The 16,024-nt window shown below is 40.9% G+C and overlaps 1 protein-coding gene across 5 annotated transcripts in view; it reads right to left on the bottom strand.

Moving 5' to 3' along the window:
- Positions 1–1,227: 1,227 nt before the first annotated feature.
- Positions 1,228–16,024, bottom strand: part of osbpl8 (oxysterol binding protein-like 8) — a 100,609-nt gene continuing 85,812 nt past the window's right edge. For 4 of the 5 annotated variants that reach the window (XM_023408725.2, XM_087174685.1, XM_087174684.1 and 1 more), the window contains 13 exons: positions 15,593–15,777; positions 14,605–14,686; positions 14,392–14,490; positions 14,114–14,210; positions 13,888–13,986; positions 13,471–13,568; positions 12,565–12,654; positions 12,171–12,307; positions 11,844–12,029; positions 10,694–10,847; positions 8,055–8,157; positions 5,996–6,101; positions 1,228–5,891 (listed from right to left, as the gene is read on the bottom strand). In XM_023408725.2, the coding sequence (XP_023264493.1) occupies positions 5,762–5,891; positions 5,996–6,101; positions 8,055–8,157; positions 10,694–10,847; positions 11,844–12,029; positions 12,171–12,307; positions 12,565–12,654; positions 13,471–13,568; positions 13,888–13,986; positions 14,114–14,210; positions 14,392–14,490; positions 14,605–14,686; positions 15,593–15,777 (1,566 nt within the window). In that variant the 3' untranslated portion in view covers positions 1,228–5,761. The remainder of the gene's footprint in view (positions 5,892–5,995; positions 6,102–8,054; positions 8,158–10,693; positions 10,848–11,843; positions 12,030–12,170; positions 12,308–12,564; positions 12,655–13,470; positions 13,569–13,887; positions 13,987–14,113; positions 14,211–14,391; positions 14,491–14,604; positions 14,687–15,592; positions 15,778–16,024) is intronic. The other variant, XM_023408728.2, reaches the window with a different exon arrangement.

Here is a 16,024-nt window from a genome sequence, read left to right as displayed (position 1 = left end):
TCATCTTTGATTTTTAATATTTCTTTTTTCTATTATCATTATTCATTGCACACTTGTCTTTTAGTACAGCTTAGAGATGCCAGCCTGCTCCTTTCACAACATACATTGCTTGTGAATGACACATAAAACCTTTGAATCTTTGGGTGCAGAAAGTTGATCTCTGAAACAAAAAGCAACAAACAATGAATTAAGGTTTGTTTATTAGGATGAGGAACACCTAGCTAAACCTAACGCTGCGTAATAGACCAGTAAATGCAGTAAATCCTCTTTCATGAAGGTTCAGATTTTGTTGAAACTGTTAAAGAGGTGTAGATACAACTGTATGATCATTTTAGAGGATGTAGATTGTGGTGTTGTTGAATTTTATTGCCTTGGACAAAATAATAGAAACATGTTAGTATAAAGGAACATGACCATAAAGTGGAATCAACACCTTTTTAACACAAACTGAACATTATAACGCTCATGAAGAGGGAGTTCTGGCAACACTGTTGTATTAGACTGCATTAGTTTTAACACAGTGATTCTAAAAATGTATATTATTAAAATTCAAAATGACATCGTCTGGCCTCTTCAAAGCCAATCTGGTGATAAAAAGGAGTGTTTTCACCACCATCTGTACTTGTATTAAAGAAAAGAAAGAAACAAGGCTTTATTTTTCCTGTTATCTAGTTATGCACAAGTTTATCAGATTGGAGTAAAATATGTTATGTCGTGGCCGAAAAATATTCAAATGAAATTAAAACATCAGATAAAAAGAATGATGACATCCAAAACTAAATAATACCAAGCAAACTAAATTAAATCTGATTTCAATCCATAAAATCCTAAACCAATTCTTTCTCCATCACACACACGATGCTTTTGTTCCATGTATCAGGGTTGTTTCAATCTATTTCCATTTTACGGATCTTATTGGTATTCATTCATTTTCCACCAGCTGGTTTTCCTGATGTTATTTAGATTTGTTCTGCAATGCAGCCGAGTCTTGGCGTGGATGATTTGGATTTATCTTTAATTCTCTGAGTCACATGGTTCTATACTTTTTATTAATTTGCATAATGATGCCTTGTTCAGGTTTTGGTCTAGATTTAATCAATGTTTCACCTCTTTACAGTAAAAAGAAATGAATGAATATAAATGGACACAGTTACTTTATCCATAAATACAGAATGAATAATAAATGCTGTACACAGTTGCTTTAAAGAATGATGACAGAAGACCCCCGGGTGTCATTTGTTTTTATTCTGTGTTATGTTACATGTGACCATAAACTTCTAAGAAGTTATAGTTGCCATGGAGATACATTAAATATATTCAGGTACTCAGATAGGAAAAAGGGTATGTATGTGTGTGTGTGGGTGTGTGGGTGTGTGTGTGCGTGTGTGGTGGCGGTGGAGAGGGGGGGTGTTGTGGGGCAGTTGTCAGTTGACAGTGTGCACAAGTTGAGGACAGTTGCTTGTGTGTGACGTCAAGTAACGAGGAGTGGAATAAAACCAATTGTACATAATTTTAAAAACATTTTTGAAAAACATTAAACAAGGAGAGAGAATCTAATGCTACGAGCAGAAAAGAATGAAACATAAACCCACATAGAAAAGAGTAATAAATAAAATGTATTATTTTACAGAGACAGCAACAACAACAGACAGCGGAGATGTTTATTTCCCTCTGAATTTTGTGTTGTGAGAGAGAGCGAGAGAGAGACGAGGACGACAATGGAGAGGAAAGGTCTCTCTCCCTCCCTCTCTCTCCTGTGGCAGGAATCAGCATCCGGAAACCTACAGGTGCGTTACTATGGCGACACTTCAGGAGAGGAGGCGGGAGCCGGGTGCGGTGGCAAGCTGTGGAGCCGGAGTCAGACTCGTTTCTAAGGCTTCATATGGCACGTCCGCTCTAAAACACTACAGCGACTGCAGGCGCAGCTGCAGCCAGAGTCCCAGAGTCCCAGAGTCCCAGAGTCCCGGTCCAGATCATTCCCTTCACTATTCGTCCACCTTAAGAACTGGACTCTGGCTACGTCTGTATGCTCCACACCACACCCGCCCACATCCCTGCCATTCTCCGCTAAACCCCCTATCTACCCCCTCCCCAGTCTGACTCTAGAAGGCACTGTTATATACTTATTTCTCCACATTCTAATATCTGGATTAAGATGAGCGATTGAGGCAATGAGGATACACAAAAATACATGTACAGATACACACGGGCCAGCCGGGTAACTTACGGGGGTACAGCTGGCTCCCGACGATGCTACCAGTTTTTCTTTATACCTGTGTTAGCGTTACAAAGTTTGCATCGCTTAACAGTCTGCTGACGGCGGAGGCAATTGGATATGTAAACATTGACAAGGCTAACATCATGACAGGCGAAGAGATATACAAAATCAATGTTCCGATATGATCCATAAGTGGGTCTGATCTTTCTGAATGGCCTCGATTAGTAGTTACTTACTTGCATCTTTGAAGAAAACCCTGACAAACTGTGGTAAAAAGGTCAGGTAAGAGTTCTAATATGCTGCCGTCTTCCTTGGCTGATAATGAAAACAAATACAGATAAAGTTCAGTCACTTTTCAAACTAAATTTTCAGTATAAAAAAACTAGATTGCTGAGAGAATTGATCTTCATGGGTAGCAAAGCTAAACACAGACTTTCAATTAGTCGGTCTTCATAAGACTGCAAATGTCAAGGGTAGTACGTCGGCCATTAAATGCGGAACTTTGTTGTCAAGCAGACTTCAGAATTTCAAATTTAATTCATCCTCATAAGCCATAGTCCTCATAAGCCTGTAAATGTTCAGGGTGTTTCAGCCATTTATTTCTGAGTTTAAAAGGTTCAAAAGCTGCAAGTAACTACTGCTGAATAACAGCAACTTCTTGAGGCCATCTGTTTAATTTCCAATGGGAATCTGATTCATCTATTTTTCTTTCTTTTTGCCTATGTCCATGTGTATCTACAGAGCAGTGGACAGAAGGACACACAAGGTTGAAAAGACTGGCTTGTGCACAGAGCGCAGGAGTGTCTGTATTGCGAACCTTGGTGTTGGAACGCCACGCACTACTCGCGAGGAACGAGTCGTTCCGTTGGATATTTACACAGTGAACGGGGCCGACTCCTACTCTACACACTGAGTTTGGCTGGTACTTGTGTACATTTGGAATGGTATACTATGGTGATAGTAGTAAGTAGAAAAGTCTATCTTCTCCTCTCACTTGTAGCTTACTAAAGTGTCTATCTCTAGTTTTCCTGGTTAACATCTGAGGCGCAAAAGCACTGGAAGCGATGATTGATGCTCTGAAGTTTGCCGTGATGGTGGAGTGTTAAGGGTTTTCTCTTCCATGGCTTGGTCTGGAGACCATCCGTTAGGCCTTTAGTTAGCCTACACACCATTTTCCATTTTTGTCTTTATGGTTCTTAACTCAACTTAACTCTTCGATTAAATAACTCATCTTAAAGAAATAGCTTGAATGTATTTTGGGAAATACACTTCCTCACTTTCTTGTTATAAGTTAGATGAGAAGATTAATTCCACTCAATTAAAGTAAACAGGGACTTACAGCAGTGACGGTTGAAGGGACGGCTACGACATGATGTGACGACATAGACAGGAAGAACGAGACAATAGACATTTGGGCTGCATCGGTAGGAAGTGTCCAGATAGAATCTACGTCATTGTGTCATGCTATAGCCGTCCCTTCAATCATTGCTGCTTAAAGCTCCTTATATATAAGCTTAGCTTAATAAAGACTCTCAACAGGAGCCTGACTCTGTTCAGTGGTAACAAAATCCACCCATCCGTGATTTTACAGGCGGAGTATCTTCTGGACTAGTTTTTACCTGGGCGCAGTAACTACTTGGTTACCTGGCGACTTCACAATGATGACAAGAAATAACCTCACGTGTAAAACCAGGACATGTAGTTTTTACAGGAACTTGTAAACAAACAAGATTCAGTTTGAAGTGTTAATCACTGGGCTTTAGAGGAGCTGGTGGAGGGATTGTGTTACCTTTGGACATTACATCTGTTTCCAGTCTGTGTGAGTGTTGCTTTTCTCATCCAACTGTCAAGAAGACAAATAAGTACATTTCCTGTTCTATTCCTTTAACATGCCATCAGGTCTAAGGCCATGTGCAGACCTGGGAATAACATGCGTCTTCAGTGATCTGATCACAAGTGGACAGCTCTAAGTACGTCGGTTCACACCTGACTGTGTCTCTAGTGACCACTAGTGATCGAATCTCACTTCTCCGCTTTATATACAAATAAACACATTTTTCTCTTTAACCAATCAGACGGTCTGTTGTCCATGTGTTTGTGAGAGAGACAGCGAGTAGGCGGTCCTTCATTGTGGCCCAGGACACATGTGCGTTCACACTGCTGAAAAAATGTGAGCACATGTGGTCCAGACCACCTCTGAATGTGGTCTTAGAGCTGACCACTTGTGATTGGATCCCCTGAGACAGATGTTAATACCAGGTCTGAACAGGGCGTCAGACTGCATCACTTAGCTTTGGTGAACCCCCGTTTTATCATGCTAAAGCCAACGTCTCACTACAATCACTGAACATATCCAACACCCTTTACCTGAAACTAGGGCAGTGGTCACTGAACTCTTTGTTGGTCCTCCAGACCTCCTCAGAGCAGAAATATAAAAGTTCTGTGACATCAACTTCAGCGCAAGTTGAACTGATAGAAATGTATTAACAATACAAACGTTTCCAGTGCATTTGTGCCTTAAAACAAAACACTGCACAACGGGCTAATGTCCTAACCACGCTCCCGTCTGTACATGCTACCTACAGTATACAATGATGTTATGTCAAACATCTGAATTTTTTTTCCTTTAACATTGACTTTGTATGCAAAGGGTGAAGTTTTATTATACAGCAGAAATTATAGCTTCTGTTCCTTTTGACAGTTTCACTTGTGTTATTTGTCTTTCTGACTATTTCCACGCGTTTAAAAACCCAGACGATATGAAAGTATGTGACAATAAAAAAATAAAACTCACATAGATTTGGACCACTTTGTTTTTTTTTTCTCCCTTATCAACACTTTTTGTTCCAAGCAGACCCCTATTCACAAAGGACACACCAAGCAAAGAAACAAAACAATAAAAAACATTAAAATTAAAGTTAGTTGTTTTTTTTTTTATCTTTGTTACCATCTGAGACGTGGGACTTCGTCTCTGTGTTAAAAGGTTCCCTGTCATTTGAGGTGAAATGTGAATCAACAGAGTAGTTTCACTCCATTGGAAAAAAACAAAACAAAACAAAAAACAGAACAAAACAAATAACAGCTAAAAAAAATGGCTGCTGTCTTTGCCTCTTACATCAAGGCAAATCAGAAAGCTCCAGAGTGGCAGTCGAGACCAAAATCTCACCTCCAACAGCTTCTCCTCATCGCTGCTCCCCTCCGCTTTGAAATCTGTGGATCCTCTCAAGAGTTTTGGAATGGACTGGTTCAAAATAAATACGAGTTTTGAAAAGTCTCCTTTTGTGTTGAAGTCTCCACTTTTCTGGACGTGTGCAGTTGGATTTAACAGAGAAGAAGAGAGTTGGAGGACGCTGTTGTAGTCACTTATTTTGAAAGTTCACGTCTCTTTGTACCCCATTGTGATGCCTAAGGCTCAGAGAGTGTGAGACTGCGTGTGCGTGTGTGTGTGCGTGCGTGTGTGTGTGTGTGTGTGTGTGTGTGTGTGTGTGTGTGTGTGTGTGTGTGTGTGTGTAAGGGCATCACTCTCTCCGTGGGGTATGGCTGCTACTTGAAGACATAGTTGATCAGGACCTGAAGGAGGATGAGGAAAACGATGATGATGTAGTCGCGCTGCTGGAGGAAGGAGCCGCCCTCCACCCGGCCCGCTGCACGATTCCGCAGGACGCTGATGCTCCTGCAAACACACAGACATAATGTCACACAGAAGCTCAGTGTAGGAGCTGAGAAGACAGGCGTCATCTCATGCTCATGGTACAGTGAGGTTAACGCTTGTGTCACCTGTTAATGTCCTCTTGCGTCTGCTTTATAGATTCAATGGCACTTTGAAGTTCACTGAGGTCGGCTCCTTTTTTCCTCAGACGACTGTTGTGTTTACTTTTATGTCCTGCAACATAATTCAATATAAGACCTTTTTAAAACCACAATGATTTTTATTAAGAACATGAAGTTACTTACATTTCTATTATACTTTTGTCAGTTCTTCCCAGCTGTACACAACAATCATTTCTAGTAATATAATCAATCTAGATTAATTTACATTTTTGCAAAAATTGACATAAGAAGTCGATGGGCTTTCCAGCTGCTGTGGCTGCCATAGCAACAATGTTTGCTGAAGGTTTGACTGCATTGACTGTAACTTCCACAAAAAAGGGATTTAACTGCCTCTAGGATTGTGAGCAGTCGCATTGTAGTTTATAGAAGTACAACATTTCTCGACAGAAAAAAGTATAACTAATGCTGCTATCTGCGGCGAGCAAGGAAAAAATATTCAGGACCTTTGTAACTAAAATTTAAGAATTTAATACCCTCAAATGCATTTTTGGGGAGAAGTGAATTCAGTGCTTGTTAAGAGTTTTCAAGACCTGCAGATACCCGAAGTAAAGCATAACTCACTTTTTCTACGGACAAAAATACCTTATTGGCTTAGAGTTTATTACAAGATTAGATTCTATTGTTGGGTATTGGCACTTAAAAACTAAATTAAATAAGAAGTATAAGCAAGTTCCTTCACAAACATCCCCACAAGAAACACAAATAACACAATCACAATGTGCTGTTTACACACTAGTACAATGCTACAGCTGCTAAGTCACAGTCTAAACAACCTGTTTAACCTGGGTTAAAGTGAAATGATACGATGATATCTCAACATGTAGCTACGACCTGCCTCATACTATAATTTACTAGTATATAAGATATAATATATCCTGATTTTATAACTTCGACACCGTCTGACAAAATCGCCAAACACATAAATGAAAGACAAGACTGAGCTGTGATTTCAGCTGGATTTACTGTAAAACTGTCAGTAAGAGAGAGAGTTACAAGAGACAGACTATTCTTCATATGTTCTCACTCAGAGCACAGCCTCCGTCTGGGTCCACAATATTTACTATATTTACTTCAACTCCAGAACGTAACAGACTTTTATCAGAGCCAGGTCTTTCTGTGTTACTCCTTCTGTTTTATATGCATATTGGTCAGAGCTATATTTCAGTGTGAAGCCTCATTTTCAGTCGCTCCTGTTTTTTGTGTTAAAGTTACTGCTATTAATACAAACCCTCCCACCCTATTAATTCAAGCCCTCTAACATTTCAGTGGACAGAAATTCATTTCACTTCATTTCTTAACAAGGCTTTTATTTTTGTGCTGCAGTAAATGTATTGTCTCATTTCTGGTTTCTGGTGTTTCTGTTGTTTACATGCAATTCAGATCTGCTAGTTTCTTTAGCCGTTAGTGAGGACTTCTCGCTGTCCCTTCCTCTCTCCTGCTCTCTCTGCTTGGTGTGTCTTAAGTTTAGTTATTCCTCTGCCTCCTTTAGTAATAATTAGTATATAGCGGCTCAGTATACTGCCCGTAACAAGAGGTGTAGCCCTAAGCCCCCGGTCGACATCCATACACAGTCCAGACCTGAACCACGTTTATACCCAGTCTGTTTGAAAACAAGTCTCAATCTAGAGACAATGAACTAAATTGGCAACACTGCAGCTGTAAACCCCCCCCCAATAGAGCCTTACTGTGCCAGAAACTCCAACTGCACTGACCAGTGGTGGAAATATGATCAGTCAATCAGTCAGTCAGTCAGGAACATTCCAGATTATAGGGCTGGCTCTGCTGTTGTGGTCCAACCAAAAATATATCTTTTTTTTTTTTATACCAAATTTAGCCCAAGTTTTAGCAACAAGTTTGTTTTTTTTACCTGATTATTGGGCAGTAATAATAAAAGTTTACATTATCTGTGATATTTAGACTAAATGTTTTATTTCACTATTATCAAATATTGACTGACTAAGTGTTTTCACATTTCTACATTTGTATTTGAGTGTTAACAACTCACGTTCGCTGCCAGACGAGTCTTGACGGTCGGGTTCAGGTGACGAGCAGCCACTCTCTGGGCTTTTGGGCTTGTCACTCTTATGTTTCCTCTTTGGCACCGTTACCTACACACAAACACACACACGCACGCAGACATGCACAGATACACACATAAACACACACAAACATGCAAATAAAAATAGGTCATAAAATAGGCAACGTACACCAGCTACAACCAGATAAGAGTGCACACAAACATACTGTGTGTTAGCATCAACACAAGGACAAAGAAATGAACAGAATTGTTATATACACATCAACACAACAAAATAATGCTGTGATGCAAGAGTCCCCCCCCCCCACACACTCCCACACAAACATGCTAGTCGGTGCAGTCATGGCAGCTGTGCAATGCAATGCATGCTGGTACATCAATAGGTTACATTCAACTTGAACACTCAGCATCCAAAGTCAACCAAACCTGCCAAGAGCTGGGACGTTAAAATGATTCAGTTCAAAGGGATTAAACTCTGAATGGATTACAGCTCTGACTCTTAGTGCTTTTTTTAATGTGATGCACTGAGACAAAATATGTTGATTCAAGGTTGGCAGCAGAAAAACATTTTTATATGTATATGACAAACACCAAAAGGTAAAAAAAAAGGTTTATTCTAGATATATGAGATAATATTTAATAACTATTTTTAGGACTCTGTGATTATAATAAATGAATATATATATACATATATATGTATATAGCAGCCAATCAGGGGCCTGTCTGACATGGAGAACTTAGAGTCAGTGTCTATGCTGTTTGTGCCCAGTGGAGACAAAGTCTGACAGATCTAAACCAAAACTTCAAAGCACTGATGGTGGGGGATAACTATCCACCCGAGAGAAACTTCACTGGTTGGGCACTTGGCAGGAGGTTACTTTGAACACAGACACATACAAAAAGAGGACAAACAATCAGCCGGCAGTTTTAATGACTGCACCACAGCAGCCTTTAGCTTCTGAGAATAACACGAACGACCAGCAGCTCAGTTAAAGTCAAAGTTAGGAGTCCATTAATGAACACAACAGAGAAACAAACACGATGAAGACAAGCACAGGTGAAAGGTGAGGAGGGCATGGCGGCCACTTTGAAGCAGCCAGTTACTGACGGCACTGGTCTGTTGTTGGTGTGATAGACAAAGCTGATGAGGCTGTTCTTTCTTGTGGACTTTGTCTGGGAAATACATTTTTAAATCTTTGATGAGTATGATATAAATGGGCATTACATTTTCTTTTGGTTGGGTTTTGACCAGCTCCTGAGGGAAATATCTGGCTTTTAGCTGCTGAATGCTTCGCTGTGTTCATTAGCTAGTTGCTAACTTTGTCTGTCTACCATTTGGTGCTGGACAGGGATTGTACATGTGTTTATTAGGACTTTTTCACTGCCTGCTGGACCAAAACAGAGAAGATGTGGGCTGAGAAACCAAATCATTGAGCAGAAAGATGACACTTTGTAGAGCTGAGAGGAAGTGCAGAGCTGGTGATTATTCTCTACAAGGTCGTCATGAGCAACTACTTTCACATTACACATAATGATATCTTTTCTTAGTTTTGAAAAAATATTGATGAAAACTCCTTTAAAGTGAGGTGCCATAAAATTGCACATTGCAAAGCTCACTCTATACTGATATCAAATGATGTCACGGTCGTTTGTAATATACTTGAAGAACTATTCTTATACTACGGTGGCCCTGAGAGCTCAATGCACACATGCAATTAGACAAAACAAATAAATTCAAACGCGCTTGTTGAGTGCGACCTGGCCAGGTTCATCACTTTTTAGTGTCCCCTGGAAAACACTTCCGTTGTGTTGTGAGTATCTGCAGCATGTGTTTTCAAATGGATGAAGATGTTTTCTGAATTTGTGTTTTGTCTATTTACATGTGTTTTCTTAATTTGCAGTGCGTTGAGCTCTCAGGGCCACCGTATTAAACAGTCATGAAGGTTCATAAATGTCATTATAAATATTTGGTTTGTAGCAATATATTCTGTTTCCACTTCACTGCAGGGAGACTGCAGAGTTGACAGGAAATGTAGTTATAAAAGACATTTTGTTGAGCTAAATGGCAAACTGCTGGGTTGACTAGAGCGCCTTTATAAATTGGGATCGTGTTAAGTCACTCTCTATTCAGTATCCAGTAGTGACAGTATGGTGGAGAAGTTCTCATCATTGCTGTGACTATAACTTAATAACATCATAGTCCATCAAGTACATCTGGAGCCTGCAGGCAAACAGTGCCTCCATGTACTGCTGGTGTGGGACATGTACTTCTTTGTGTTGAATTGTTATTTTCATCTCAAAAAGGTGAGAAAATGAATGAAGAACCTCGTTATCCACTTACGTTATGATGCAGTGTGACATGCCCTTCCCTCCCATACAGAGAGAGCAGCAGGTGCCAGAGCGACAACAGAAAAAATAGAGGTAAAGAGACACAAAAGGAGCAGAGGCGATGACGGCGGTGGCAGCACAGCGATGACGACACAAAGAGAAGAAGCGACAATGAAGACGGTGCAACAACGGGTGCTGCGGTGAAGGTGGCTGAGGCGGCGAGATGCTTTTTTTTTTTTTTTTCTTTTTAATGGCGGTTTTCGATCGGGACAACCTACCTGGCACTTGCAATTGTCCCTCCGCGGCCCCTGGTTACTCAGACTAATAAGACTGCCAGAACGTACCATAGGGGTGCGGTGTCGGACCTTGGTCTGGATACAGCCGTCTTTTTCAAACTGGATCAGGTCGTTGAGTGGATCCCAGGGCCTCGTGCTGGGGAGGAGATGAGGAGTCAGAGAGAGGAATAAGGACAATGTAGTAAAACATACTTAACCAATTGCAAATAAATACATTAACTAAAGAAAATATAACTAAGACAAGAGGAGAAAAAGAAAAATGGGGCGGATAAAGAAACAAAGAGAGAATAAAAGCAAAGATGGATGTGAGATTAGACAAAAGAGAAAAAAAAAATCCTACAGAGATCCAAATCATTTCACCTGCACAATACTGACATTTTTTTTTACCAGTGAAAAACATTTTCATTACACTGCTACCTACATGGATTTCCTGTCAATCATACACTACACAAAAAGCTGTTTACAGAATGTATTGATCTACACCTCCATGACAGCAGGCTGGACATCAACCCTGTTACAGTTACAGGGAATCACCACTAGATGGCGCCATGTCACATTGGACAACTCAAGGAAGATGATTTAAACTAAACTGCTGTACATTACTGCTGCGTGGAAGACATGAAGACAGTACAAGTCCTAAAACTGCAGTACATTCATGCCAAATATATATTTCCGCTCATATAGAAAGTGTCTTATTAAGTCACCGACAAGTTTCTTGTTCAAATGACCCACTGAGTCCATATTGTGGTTAAATCATAGTAACTACATTTAAGGAATCTTTCATGTTAAAAAACAATATATAGGACAATAAATTGCTCCCAAGTTTATTAACTATCAGACTCATACATCCAGTATCAGTCCACCTGTACTTGTTCATACAGTAGGATTACTAAAGTAAGTCCCTCCTAATGTATTTCTAAGACGTACGCTGTAGCACTGAGGTATGAATTCATTTTCCATCATAGGTGAATTTACAGTGACTCTCACAGCAGGCAGGTTCATCACTGCTGAACTTGTTTTCACCCGGTCGACTTCTGTTTGTTTAATGCAGTAGATGTAAAGGAGCTCTGTTCTCTAATGTCAGCTCACAGGCAGCAGGGGAACTGTGGTGGTAGTAGTAGTGGTCACTCACTCGGCATATCTGTAATGCCACTCTCCGGTGATGGAGTCCTGCTCAAACAGGGCAGGGATCCACTCCTCGCATTTGGCTTTCCGCTCGCGGGCCGACTTCCTCTGAACTTCCTCCAGAATGAACTTCTCGTTGGTGGCCTCCGTCTGGTCCTTGTTGTTGATGGCCCGGGTCACGTGCTGCCACAGTCTGAAAGAGAGAGAGAGGACGACGTCATCGAGTTTGTCCACCAGTGAAGGTAAAACTAAAACATGCTGTTATGAACGTGTCTTTATTCTATTCTAATTTTCAGAAAAAGTAGGTGCAGATAAAAGATAAAGTAATATGTACCTTTCTGATTCGCACTCTCCCTGCTCCTCTGGTGGGACGGTGCAGCGGGTCAGTCGACTCTGTCTCAGCTCTTGTGTCGGGTTCCAGAAAGTGTCCACCGTCCCCGTCTTCTTGTCATTGATGAAGATCTCGCTGTCCTGTGGGTGGAATCAAAATCTCTCATCTCTTTTCAACAAATAACAGCTTTGTTGTTTGACGTGAAGTCTTGTCATCACTGTAGAGCTGTAATTATTTTTCAAACAAGGTTTTAGTCCCGACACAGTGCTCACAAGAAAGACAAATCAAAGGAAACAGCGCAAAGGAATGAGAAAACCAATGAAAAACACCTACTACCAGCAGGAGGGTTTTGCTCCTTCAATAACAAACGAGCCGTCAGTAGAAAAATGTGTCTCACCCAGTGTCCTTCTAACGTAGCCAACACCTCCTTCCCCAGCTTGATCTTTCCAGAGATCTGGTTGACACTGTCGCTGCTGCCCAGGAACGGCTGGAGGAGAGAGAAACAGACAGGAGGGGCAGGGAGGAGGAGGGTATAGGAAATAGGATGGGATAGGACAGCAAAAGAGAGATAAAGCAAGGTGTAGAAGGAGGGAAGTGAAGGATGGGAGAGGAAGGAAAGGAGAATGAAAGAGGGGGAGGGAGGGAGAGATATACGCAACACATACAGTTACAGTGGAAAAAAAGTCCTGTGCTTCATTGTGTCTGGAGTATGTTAAAACGTTGTGTTCAAGCTCTGCTGCATGTTCCTATTTTTTAACACCATTTAGCAACATTTTTCTTATAGCAACTACCATCAACCTTTAAACAAACTTACAAACTATACTAATGAATTCTGCTCTTCAGTATGAGCGTTATAAAGATTCACCAGTGCAGAACTAAAATTACAACATTTTTAGTCATTTTTTTTAATGATTCAAAAAAAATAAATTCATATCTATATCGGATTTAGACTAATGACCCAACATATCCTAACTAGTAGCAGTAGTTTAAAAGGAAATATGTTGATTTCCGTTTGTGCTCTCTGTACCTGTCGCTGGTTCATGATAAATGTGATTCGTGATAAAGCAGTGGGTGAATAAAGGTATGGAGGATGTTTTTCAGGGAGGGTGAAGGAGTGGAATGGAGTTGGTGATGGCGTGGAGGAGCGAGACATTCAGAGAAGTCATGTGAGAACCTGAGGGTGAGTTCCCTTCACCAAGAACTTTATTACTGGACAACTCTAATTGTCTAAATGTCTTATTCTACCACAAAGCTTCTACTCTCTTCTACTCTTATACCAGTTAACCGGATAACACAGTTGTACCTTCAGTTTGAACTCCAGCTGAGCGCTGTAGCCCGTCTTCTCGCATGCAATGGTGATCTGGCCACCCAGCTCCAGGGTCATGGTGCCATACAGGATGCCTATCAGATGAACAAGCACCAGTAGAAATTTCAGTCAGCTCAGATAACTGGAGAATGCACACTGAAATCTTAATGACTGGATTGCTTGTTATTCTGTCTTTTTCTGTCTGGGGTGCGCTGACACTTCAAAGTTTATCAGAAAATAGAACCACAACCCAGAATAACATCCAAGTCTTGGTCTGGGTACAGTAGATATACTTTGGTATCTAACAGATACGTGACAAATAGGTCAAACCTTCATTCTGTTTTATTTCACTGTTACATGAGTCTGTATTTGTTTGGCCTCTGCAGCAATCTACTGCCCAGGGTGCACTCTGACCTTTACAGTGGGCGTAGGGCATGTTCATCACATAGTCCTCTCCTCGGTTGAGAAAATTGAGCCGAGCCTCCCCATCTAATATGGCCGACAGGGAGTTTCCTAAAAAGTAAAGAATACAGAGCTTGAGCATCAATGACAGAACCCCACAGCTGAATAAATACTTCTTTAATTTAACGTTCCTGTGGACGGCACTGATCGGATTTTCATTGTGTCTGTGTGTCTGTACCGTAAAACTTGGACTTGGCCAGGATGCTGCCACTGAGGCAGAATCCATCCTTCCTGTTGCTGACATAGAAGGCTGACACTGGAGGATGATGGGATACCTGAAAACACACAGTGAGTGAGTCAGTTTCAATTCTGATGAGGTAGATATTTGAGGGAACTCATTTGTGTGATTTACATCAGACAAAACAACCGTGAGCAACTGATTCATCATATCACCAACTGCTGATAGCTGTTGACCAATCAGATCAATCTTTGGTGAAATCATAGAGCTGCTGTTACCTGCTCTGCGATGTAGAAGGTCTTGCTGTTGGTCTTCTGGTGGAGCCACATGCAGCGAAACGTCTCCCCTATAATTGGGTTGTAAGGCTTCTTCAACCCCTGTGGATTAAAACAAAGATATAATGTTAGCATTACATATTGTATATAAAAGAGTCTGTGTCATCTATGTAGCTCATCAGCATGAAGTCAGGTGAACATGTTTACACTGCTGACCTTTGGCTTTTTGTAAAATCCAGAGATGTACCACTTCACCACCTTCTTCATCCGGTTGTAGGCGTTCTCTTCGATTGCAGCCCTGACAGTGACATAAACAGAACACAAGCTCTTTAAGTCAGTGGGTACAATTTCAAATTCTCTTCATTATCTTTCCAAGCTTTTAGTATCCACAGAACCACTTCATAGTTAGAAAAGACACCCTGCATACGTCTTGCTTTCTGAGTCCATATGTCAAATTATAAATCTGTCACTCAACTTCAACTATTAATGCACATTTCAACACAAGAAATCACTTGTAAATTAGTGGAATTAAACAAATATATGTGTATTGATGTTAAATGCAGAGTAAACATGTGAGGACACATGGAGAAAAAAGAAAAGGACCACATCATAAACAACAAACAATCACCTCATTTTATGAGCTCAGAATTTCAAAACACTTGTTTATTTTGCTTGTTTAAACACACCTGTTGGATCCTTTAAAACTTAAGCTCCATCTTTTCCTCTTCTCCTGTGTTTTGTTTGAAGTGTTGATCCATAAGAAGATATATTTGTGGTTTTAAGAACCAAAAACCATCTCAGTGTAGTTTTACATCTCCTCTCTCAGGCTTCTCTCTGGAGCTCTAGTAACAACAGGCGGCTTTGAGCATGGCTGAGAGCAGGTGACTGCTTTGTTGTGACATCACAAAGTTACAGAAGTCCTGACGGCTGGTTTTAAGGCTCAGCATTTCTCTGTGGACTGAGGCTTTGATACTTTCACAGTATTAATATAGAACCTAGACCTGCTTTATAATCAACACATGGACATCTGCCTTTATACTATGTGGGACCTTCTTCATATAAACATTTAATAGTTTTTAGAGGCTTGCTGCATTAAGTGGTTTGCAGGATGTTTTTTTGTGAGGAAAAAGGGTGTTAAGTTAAAGAAGTCTAAATTCCTGTTGAACACAAAAAGCCTTAGGGAAAACAAAGAGGATGGACTTACTCTGACAGGAAGTCTGCGTGGTAGTAGTAGTCGGAGAGTTTGTCCAGGAAAGATCTTGGCTCCAGGATGAAGGTGGGCAAAACCACCTTGGACAGGTCCATGCCAGGTCGGACCTGCTTCAGCAAAGTCCAGATCAGAGATTTGTTCTCCTCTGATACCGTCTCTGTCTGGGCAGCCTCCCCAGCCTGAGGAAAGGAAAAGCACACAGTGGTAGTGAGAGGTCATGATGTTTTTGTGCATGTAGCATCTTACAATTCACTCACTGCTACGCAGACTCAGTCAATGGCTTATTCTTATTACTTCAGGCCTTGTACCATTCTCTCTCCAGACTCTCTCTCTCTTTACCCCCCCAGAGCCCCAGACTCTCTGCGCTGGGACTTCTCTCCATCTCCTGGCTAATTCTCTGTGCTTCTTTCATCCAGTCCAGCCTCC

The sequence above is a fragment of the Seriola lalandi genome, unplaced genomic scaffold, assembly GCF_002814215.2.
Source record: "Seriola lalandi dorsalis isolate HSWRI2012SDOR001 ecotype SW California unplaced genomic scaffold, Sedor1 jcf7180002054371, whole genome shotgun sequence".
NCBI classification, from domain to species: domain Eukaryota; kingdom Metazoa; phylum Chordata; class Actinopteri; order Carangiformes; family Carangidae; genus Seriola; species Seriola lalandi.
The sequence above is the reverse complement of the archived record's forward strand: the minus strand, read 5'-3'. Positions and strand labels throughout refer to the sequence as shown.